General features: G+C 45.9%; 1 protein-coding gene across 1 annotated transcript; it reads left to right on the top strand.

Moving 5' to 3' along the window:
- The first annotated feature begins 545 nt into the window (after nt 1-545).
- On the top strand, nt 546-7,710 carry LETM2 (leucine zipper-EF-hand containing transmembrane protein 2). The gene is made up of 9 exons (XM_009318601.1): nt 546-1,060; nt 1,218-1,361; nt 1,701-1,835; nt 2,310-2,513; nt 3,742-3,861; nt 4,485-4,595; nt 4,739-4,825; nt 5,549-5,623; nt 6,274-7,710. The coding sequence occupies exons 1-9, from the start codon at nt 572-574 to the stop codon at nt 6,322-6,324; spliced, it is 1,416 nt and encodes a 471-aa protein (XP_009316876.1). The 5' UTR covers nt 546-571; the 3' UTR covers nt 6,325-7,710.
- Nucleotides 7,711-9,494: the final 1,784 nt, after the last annotated feature.

Below are 9,494 nucleotides of genomic sequence, written 5' to 3'. Positions count from 1 at the left end.
CCGCGAGCCACTTCAGGTGGCCGGTGCCGTTCCGCTGTTTGCCAGCGCACGCGTTGGGTGTAATACCAATGCTTTAAGCGAGAGTACTCCTCCAAAAGATCACCGGGCTAAAGATGAGAAGTACAAAGCTTGATTTATGTATTTCAGCAGTTGTCATAACGCACAGGGGTCTGTGAGCTCTTAGCTCTTTCATAAGTAACAGCTCAAGCTACCTAACCGCTGGCCTCTCCTCAGTGTGCAGCCTGTCTCTTCCAGCTGACGTTGCTGGGGGAGGGACGGGGCAGGAAATACAGAGAACTCTGTTCCAAATGCTTGGTGAGAGGAGAAGGGTCTTTGGCTCTTCTTTGTTTGCAACTGGCAAATTTTAGCCAATGCAATTGGTAGAAGGGCTTCCTAGAGGCGGCCCGAAGTCTTGAGTTATTCTCCCCCAAGAGAAAAGTCGTTGGCATGGGACAAACTCCCAATATTTTGTCCATTGCTGAAGGATCAGAATCTCAGATACTGATTTCACAAGACTAATTTGGCACTAAGAACGCTAGTTTGTGTGTAACACCTAGGCACCTTAGCCACAATGCACTATTACTTGCTTAAATACCTCTCCAGTTTCAGAGGCTCCCACCTTCTTGCGCACTCCAAGTCTCCATACGCTCCAGCAGTTGCTTTTGTCCAACTAGTGGATTCTCATTTCAACCGGACTTGCGTAAGAGACTCGGAAAACCAGCCGTCGCCGCACTGCGCGCGGTTGGGCACTGGCCTACCTCACTCACCAGCTAAAGTTGTGCAAACGTTTCACACGTCCGCCTGCTTGTGTCAGGAGCTCCGAGATGAACCTCCGCCCCACCGAAGCACTGTAAACCAGGGCACTAAGCCTGCTAAAACTCCAACAAAACAAGTCATAGAGACTCCCGTGGGAGGAAAGTCTTTACGCCAAAAAATTGTGGATGAACTGAAACACTATTACAATGGATTCCACTTGCTTTGGATTGACACTAAGGTGGCTGCCAGGATGGTGTGGAGGCTGCTGCATGGCCAGGTCCTCACTAGGAGGGAGAGACGAAGGGTAAGTGCCAGACATACGAACACCTTGCTAAAATGATGCATTAAGAGGCTTACTGTAATGAAAGAAGTTTAACCGCTCAGTTTCCGCACCTCTCTGGAACGCGTATGTTTTTTTGTCTGGTTGAACAATAGTTTCTGCTGTGCTCTTCTCTGTACAGTTGCTGAGAACTTGCGCAGATCTCTTCCGGCTGGTTCCCTTCCTGGTGTTTGTCATTGTCCCCTTCATGGAATTTCTGTTACCTGTATTCTTGAAACTCTTTCCTGAAATGCTGCCCTCGACGTTTGAGACTGAGTCAAAAAAGGTTTGTGTCCTTTCTGAAGATGTAGACTGTGTACTCCAGCTCGTTAGAACATCTGTACAGCTGCATAAAGAGCTGTTGTTTTCTGCCTGCTGCTGTAAATGAGTATCGGCCTCACACACACGTCTAGGTCAGACATTCCTAGCTTGTTCCTAGACAGGACAGCAGAATTTGAAGACTGCACTGTGATCAGTAGGAAAGCGCACAGCAATTTCATTTTCCACAGTAACCAAAGCCTATTTGCTTTCAGTACTGCAGTCTTACTTCATCTCTTTCCCAGAATTCCCTCTCTTCTGATTTTTCAAGTGGAATTTCTAATTATGTTTTATTTCCTAAATGAAGGAAGAAAAGCAGAAAAAGAAACTAAATGCAAAGCTGGAGTTAGCGAAGTTCCTGCAGGAGACCATTGCAGAGATGGCCAAAAGGAACAAAGCAGATACAGGGCAAGGAAAACAATTATCTTCTTACATACACCAGGTAAAGGGCTGTGCTGGGGATGACGGCTATCCTACTTACACCAGCTTTAGTTTTGGGCAGAGACCAGCTTTAGCTGTTGTTTTGGGCAGAGACTACGGGTTTTGTACAAAGATTGCAGAGAGATTTGACTGCACAGAGCTGTCCTGTCAGTTGTTATTGTTAACTGGATACCCTCTTGCAGCTAATACCCTACTGACGCTAGCTTTTGACCCCATCTGTCAGAGCTATCTGTACAGACAAGCATTTCCATCCTGGAACAACAGTGAAAGTTTTACCCTGTGAAATCCTTTAAGCTGCCCCTCAAAAACACTGTTTCACTTTGGCCTTTTAACTATATCATTCTCTTTCCATCCAGAGACGGGAATACCAGTGTGAGAAACAGGAGGGGCTTCTTCCTTAGAGGGGGAAGGGGATTCGCAAACCGTGATTCTGTTTTAGTTCGGCTTTTGGCCCTGATGCCTCTGCTTTGTTTAGATTCGTCACACCGGCCACCGGCCCAGTACCCAAGAGATCGTACGCTTCTCCAAGCTGTTTGAGGATGAGCTGACCCTGGAACACTTGGAACGGCCGCAGTTGGTAGCTCTTTGCAAATTGCTTGAGCTGCAGCCCATTGGCACCAACAATCTGCTCCGCTTTCAACTTCTGCTGAGACTCAGAACTATCAAGGCAGATGATGAAGTAAGTTTAAAATAGCACAGATGTACTGCTTTGGTGAAATGCACGCTTTTCACAATCCCAAGTTCTGCCCTCTGAATCACAGACCGCCTGCTTTACATAAGGCGTGTGTCACTGCCCACACTCCGTCCTCAGATGTGAAGTTTAATATTGATGGGAGTGGGATTCTCCCCATGAGAGCTTCCAGAAAAAAACAGAATGGGAGTTCACCTTCCTGCGCCCTTGCTGCCTTCGGGGAACCCTAACAAGTGTGGCACTGCAGATACTGTCACTGTTTAGAACACCCTTATATTTTTATTCTGGAGTCATACTAACTTGTAAAAAAGGGAGGTTCCAATTCTGGAATAAATATTTTATGGAAACACCAGATTTTAACCAACTGAACTCAGCATGAGTTTATATTAGTTTATAAAGTGGCTGGATTTATTGAGCCTGGAGAAGGCCAAGGGATAATCTGCTCGCTGTTTTCAACTGCCTAATGGGGTTATTTAGAAAATGGAACCAGACTTACAGGTGCATAGTGAAAGGACAACAGGTAATGGTCCTAAGTTGCAGCAAGGGAAATTCCAGCTTGATAAGAAAAAGAAAATAATCAGTCAGTGGGTAAACAGTGGAAAACTGGTTGTCCAGAGGTTGTGAAATCCCCATCCCTAGAGAGGCTCAAAGCATAAATGGAAAAGGCTGAGCAACATAAAGAAACTTTTAAGTTAACCCCCTTTTGAACAGGAGGTTGGACTGGGGACCTCCAGAAGTCCCTTCCAGTCTACACTTCACGACTGTGTTGGAACTGTAACTTGAAATGCTGTTAAGAATCCTATCACGACACAGAGGAAAGGCCGGAACACTTCTTGCTAGTAAGAGGTGGCCAGTTCTGAAAGGCATGTGCAACTAACCACACGTTCAGCTTTAAAGCCTGCAGCCTTGACAATCCTCAGGGTTACCTGTCTTTGAGTGAATTCTCCAAACCTACAGGATCACATGAAAAAGTGAAATTCTCAGTAGCTGGGGGAAAAAATAATCGGGATCAAAGTTTTTCATCCTCTGTAGCTGAAGACTGTCAGCTTCCAAGGACAGAATGAATTATCTACAAAGTCAGTTCTGTCTCACCTTTGTATTGGTATGACTTTATGCACATTTACCTAAACAGACATTTCTTGGGCTCAAGCTCATCAAGTACATCGGGGTTTTGGTTTACTCTGTACCTAGATAGGAACATTCCTTTTCATTTCAGATGATTGCCAAGGAAGGAGTCAATGGCCTGAGCGTGTCTGAACTGCAGAGCGCATGCAGAGCCAGAGGAATGCGATCACTGGGCCTCTCGGAGGAGCAACTGAAGGAACAGCTCAGACAGGCGAGTACGCTCTGGTCTGGTCTCATTTGACAAGGTTTCTCCTAGGACAGAACGGCGTGCGGTGTTCAGATAGAGCTGAATTAGCTCTTAGTTTCACTAAGAATTCATGCAAGTGTTTCTAGCTGGATCCTCACCTGTGTAGCTGAGCTTTAAGGCATGAAGTATCCAGATCATGTCTTAGACTAAAGAGAAAACCAAGTAGCGTCAGGGCCAGCTAGAAGCAAGATGAAGTGGGGGGGCAGAATATGTTTTAAGCTTCTAAAGGAGCCAAGACTTGTAGTAGAGCCAACACTAGTCTTTTATAAGCATTCAGATCACAGATACTGCTGTAGGTGCTGTATTTCAGATAAGCTGTAGGTAAGTCAAAGTACTTAGCTTTCACTGTTGGCTGTTTGTCAGTAGAGATGTTGGTACCTCACTAGTAGCTGGAAACTTCCTCTCTGGTGTGTATTCCATGTGGTATTCTTAACTCTTCAAAACTATTTCTTCTCATTGTGGTAACTTAAAACTGTGCTAGCCAAACTCAAGATAGCTTTAAGATCTTTAAGGACAAAGAGTGCTATATAAAAGTACTGACATAGAGCCAATATGAAATAACTTTTCCTTCTGTTTTCTTCTAACAGTGGCTGGATCTGCATTTAAAAGAGAACGTTCCACCTTCTCTGCTCCTGCTTTCCCGTGCCTTGTACTTAATAGATGTAAAGCCACAATCTGTTCCGGTTCCACAAAATAAGGTGAGCTGTTTGAATAAAACTTTCAGGTTAATAGTTTAACCATTACACATTATAAAAATGAAGGAGTGTGACATGAATCTTGTTCTTTGATCTTCCAAGTGGACTGAAGTCATAACTGTACTGAACTATATGTTCTTCCGTAGATAGATGAAGCTGCTGAAATCATGACATCCATTCCTGAAGGTCAAGAGACCCTAGTGGATCCTGCCCCCATTGTACAGGGAAGAAAGGTTAGAAAATAGCAGTCTACAAGTAGGAGAATGAGTGTGTAGTGCTGTAATCTTTTTTTTTTTCCACAGCCAGACAAAAAACAGCGTTTGACACCGTTGCACAGAGCACATAAGCAATGTGTATTCTTGCACTGTGTACATGTTTTTGCCTGAAAGCCTCACAGTTGCATACTCTGACTCAAGAGACGATGAAAGGGTACAGAGATCTCCTGTGGCACATCTTGTCCTGTTGCTGGAAACAGCTGGTTATTCAATACCATGTTACTGGTTTCCAGCAGAGGAGCACTCACAAGCTTCTAAGTTGCTGTATTCACATAAATACAGAGACTTCAATCCAGGTACATTCACCTCGGAGAAGCCAGTTAAAGGTGACTTGTTTTCAGCTCTCCTAGTGAACTTGGGCTGAGTTGTCCAGGACAAAGGGAGCCAAAATACCTAGAGTAAGAAAACCAGAGCATATGGTTCTCAGCATAAGGCAGAAGTGAATTCCTTAGATTAGTCCAAGCTGATAAAAGCAGCAACAGAAATTCAAGGAGAATATTGCGTCAACTGCTAGAAATATTTCCAAATAGCTCTTAAATTGGGGAAATGATGGAAATGCCGACATAAACATGCATTGCAGGAAGCAGCCTTTTTCAGAAAGGAGAAGGGACTGTACAGGGTCTAGCTAGAGCTTTGTTTTCTGAGAGGGTTCTGTGACTTAAAGCTGTTTTTTCCTTAAAGAATGAAGAATTTGTATCTCAGCCAACAGAGAAATTGCCAGTCTCAGAAGCGTCAGTGAAGCCTCCCCCACGAGAGGTAAGCTTTTCAGAATTCTTAGACTTTCCAAAGGAGATTGTTCTTCACACAACTTACAGACAAACTGTGGAAATTTGTGCTACAAGATGTTGTGAATGTTAAGTTCAAGGAGCGACTGGAGAAGTTGTGGACAAGAACTGCATTGAGGGCTGTTAAATACAAAAATACCACATGTGACTGAGAGACTGCAGTCAAATTGGGGAAGGTAGCAGATTCCCCAATTGTGGGGAATTACCAGTATGCCCTTTCCTTGTACTCCTCCTTAATAATCTGCTTTGGACCACTAGGGTAGACCTGCCTTCCGTCAGAACCACCATAGTGTTAAGTGCCGTTCTGTATCTATAAAAATATTTCTACAGTGACTTGCCTTTTCTTTCGCCCATTTTTGTTCTGTGACTATTTTATTTCAATTTAGCTGCTTATGTATGCACCTAGGATGCCTACTTCAGGCAAGTTTGGGAGTCCAGGCTGACTTTCATCGACAGGAGAAGGCTCCTTTACCCTGAAGAACTTTGTTCTTAGCCAGCTGTTATTCTCCAGAGCAGCTTCCTGTATTAAATGGGAAGATACCTTCTTCACAAAAGGTTTTGAATTTTAAGCAGCATTTGTATTGGTACTGCCTAAAATCTGCAACTTTCTCTTACACCTAGACTAAAATGGAAGCATCTCAGAGCAGCAAGGCCGGCGCCAATGGAGTCTAGCCTGAAGCCAGCAAGGACTGCCTAACGGGGAGAGAAGAGCTTTCATCTCTGCACCCCCTTAAAAGGGAAGAGTGATTTTCCAGGAGGCTGCTTTGCACAAAAAGGTGTCAGTAGCCCTCAGGGGCCTCTCCGTCTGTTCCAAGCGTATTAGCAGCTAGGCCGTGCTGAGGCTATCTGGATGGCACCGGCTTCTCGTTTGTACTGGATCCCCTACCCCCGCCATTTTAACTTATGTTGTAAATATGTTAATAATGATGCTACTGTCTGTGCTGTTACTGACCAGGTGTTTGTGCTCTTAAACCTTAGGAAAGGCAGCTTTTCATTGTCATAAAGGCCTCGGCGCAGAATGAGCTAGGCTGGAAGTCCAGTAAAGCCTGTTCTACAGTTTGAAATCCTCTGCAGGAATATCCCCAGGTATCCAGGGCTTGCAGCTTGCCCTGCTGCCGCAGCTGTACAAGCTCAAGCTCTTGATCCTAGTTAGCGTAGTTTAACCAATAACTAGTGCACAGAGTGACCCGTGTAGCCATTGTATTTAACGGTCACATCTGTACCAAGGAGAATAACCACAGCAAAGGGAGGACCAGCACTCCCCTCAATGGTGTGGGTGAACGTAACTGTTCAGAAAGACTTAGGAACTTGCTGGACAAGAGCAGAGCCGCGAAGAGGACAGCTTCCACTGCGTGAGCGTTTGCGTTCGTCAGTAAGAGCCGCAGCAGGTGCCAGGCACTGTTGCAGAAGGCAGAGCCCTGCATTTTTAGGATCCCGCTGGGTCATGTGAGGTAGCAACCTGGGGACCCTCACACGTTTCCCAAGTCAGATGTAAGACTTGGTTAAACCTTATCAGGCTCAGAACTACACATCAGCAGGTGCTCTCAGACTTAGTATACTTTACAAAGTGATTCTTCACACACTCCAGTGTTGACTGGTTTTTTGGTAGACTCTGTAGGAGGATACTGAAAAGCTGTTTTTAGCATTTGTTAATTTTTTTACTTTGTCCTACATAAATGCTCAGAAATTACTCACATTATGGATTTTAAATATGTATATTTATACTTACTGTAAAATTAAAGTTAGATTTGGTGCTAAGTAGAATGGAATGTCTTTTCTGGAGGTCAGACAGCCTTTAGAACAATCCGACTCAAAAAAAGCCAGTCATCTCAAGGTCAGGTGTTATCAGACTTCGAACATGTGACTTCAGGCTCTTACTAGCAGCGCAGAAACAGCTTGCAGAAGACAGCTACCGTTGTGCTGTGTTCTTAGTTCTGTACCTGCACCCCTGCCTTGTTAGTGCAGCCAGTATGCAATGCTGAATATTTGTATTTAATTGGTGGTTAGTAAATGAGAACAAGTGTTATTTCAATAAATTAACCCCCTTGCTCAAGTGTCACTCCTGCCTCTGTGTAGCACGGATGAGATGTTGCTGGTAGCCGTTACTTTGCTGACTGAGACAGAACAGCCTTTGGCTACTTGTCTGTTTAACAGAAGCCTTGTCTCCTTGATCACACTGACAGTCGCTGTTATCTGAACAGAACTGTGACCTAACATCTGCAGAGCCCTCTTTGTCTAGAAAAGCATTTCACCCCCTGAAGAGCTGAGTGCAAGTGTTGTTCAGTGCAGGATTTCACTGGTGTTGAGCACGGAGGTTGGTGTGCAGAAGTGAAAGAACGCAAGTGATTTCTGTAGTGTGGCTAAAGCGTGTAAGCAGCGAGATGGAATTCCTGAATTCAAGGTAAGCGGGAAGAGCTATGCAAGGGAAAAGTCTCCCTGTTTTGAAGCACACAAACTGGGCTTGCAGAGCCAGGCTAGTTCACTAAACCGTCGCACAGACAGGAGGCAAGTTCGACTTTTTGATACAGTAAATGGTGGATGAAAAGCTGGACGTGAACCAGCAATGTGCGCTCGCGGCCCAGAAGGCCGATCGTATCCTGGGCTGCAGCCAAAGCAGCGTGGCCAGCAGGTCGAGGGAGGGGATTCTGCCCCTCTGCTCCGCTCTGGTGAGACCCCACCTGGAGTCCTGCATCCAGCCCTGGAGCCCTCAGCACAAGAAAGACACGGACCTGTTGGAGCGGGTCCAGAAGAGGGCCACGAAAATGATCAGGGGGATGGAACACCTCTGCTATGAAGAAAGGCTGAGAGAGTTGGGGTTGTTCAGCCTGGAGAAGAGAAGGCTTTGGGGAGACCTTATTGCAGCCTGTCAGTGCTTAAAGGGGGCTGATAAGAAAGATGGCAGCAGACTTTTTAGCAGGGCCTGTTGCGACAGGACAAGGGGGAATGGCTTTAAACTAAAGGGGGGTAGATTGAAGCTGGATAGAAGGAAGAAATTTTTTACGCTGAGGGTGGTGAAACACTGGCACAGGTTTCGCCCAGAGAGGTGGTGGATGCCCCATCCCTGGAAACATTCCAGGTCAGGCTGGACGGGGCTCTGAGCAACCTGATCTAGTGGAAGATGTCCCTGCCCAGGGCAGGGGGGTTGGGCTAGATGACCTTTAGAGGTCCCTCCCAACCCAAACCTTCTATGATTCTATGAAGAAGCCCAGTGTAACTGTGGATAGGATCTCTTGAAGTGTGGATAGGATTTCTTGAAGTGGAAAAGAAAAGAAGTGGCAGTGAAATAAGCTTGAGTAAGTTGTTGCTGTGGGGACTGAGACGACTCCAGCCAAGCAGGGCATCCAGGAACTTCGTTATCTTCGAGTCACTTACTGAAGCTGCTGTGTCAATTCAGAAACCAGAGTAAGTGCGTGTGCTTTCGTGGGTGTAGCTTCAAGAGAAGTAGAAAAGCAAGTACCGTTCACCAAAGGGTCGCTGCCACAGAGCCAGGCTTGGAGGCCTCCCCCGATTTGTTTGCAAAGGGTGGTAATACCTAACTGCAGCTGGAGAGCCGCCTCTGTAGGACGGGCGGCTCAGCTAATACTAATGCGATCGGAGGGGACTGATCCCTGTCCCGCACTAGCGGATACATACAACAATTCCATTACTATCCACGGGTTTTCCAGCTCTGCCACGCTGCCCCAAACCCCCGTCCTTTGCCAGCGCGCAGTAGTTCACATTACTGTTACCGAGGGACATGTTTTTCTAGTGCGATGTGAAGTAATTAAGTCTACGCGCGAGTCGCGCCAATAAACCTCAGCCCGTGCCTTCCCCGAGCTGGAAACCGTCGCTGGCACCGAAGC

Source organism: Pygoscelis adeliae, unplaced genomic scaffold (genome assembly GCF_000699105.1).
Source record: "Pygoscelis adeliae isolate BGI_AS28 unplaced genomic scaffold, ASM69910v1 Scaffold52, whole genome shotgun sequence".
Classification (NCBI taxonomy): domain Eukaryota; kingdom Metazoa; phylum Chordata; class Aves; order Sphenisciformes; family Spheniscidae; genus Pygoscelis; species Pygoscelis adeliae.
The sequence above is the reverse complement of the archived record's forward strand: the minus strand, read 5'-3'. Positions and strand labels throughout refer to the sequence as shown.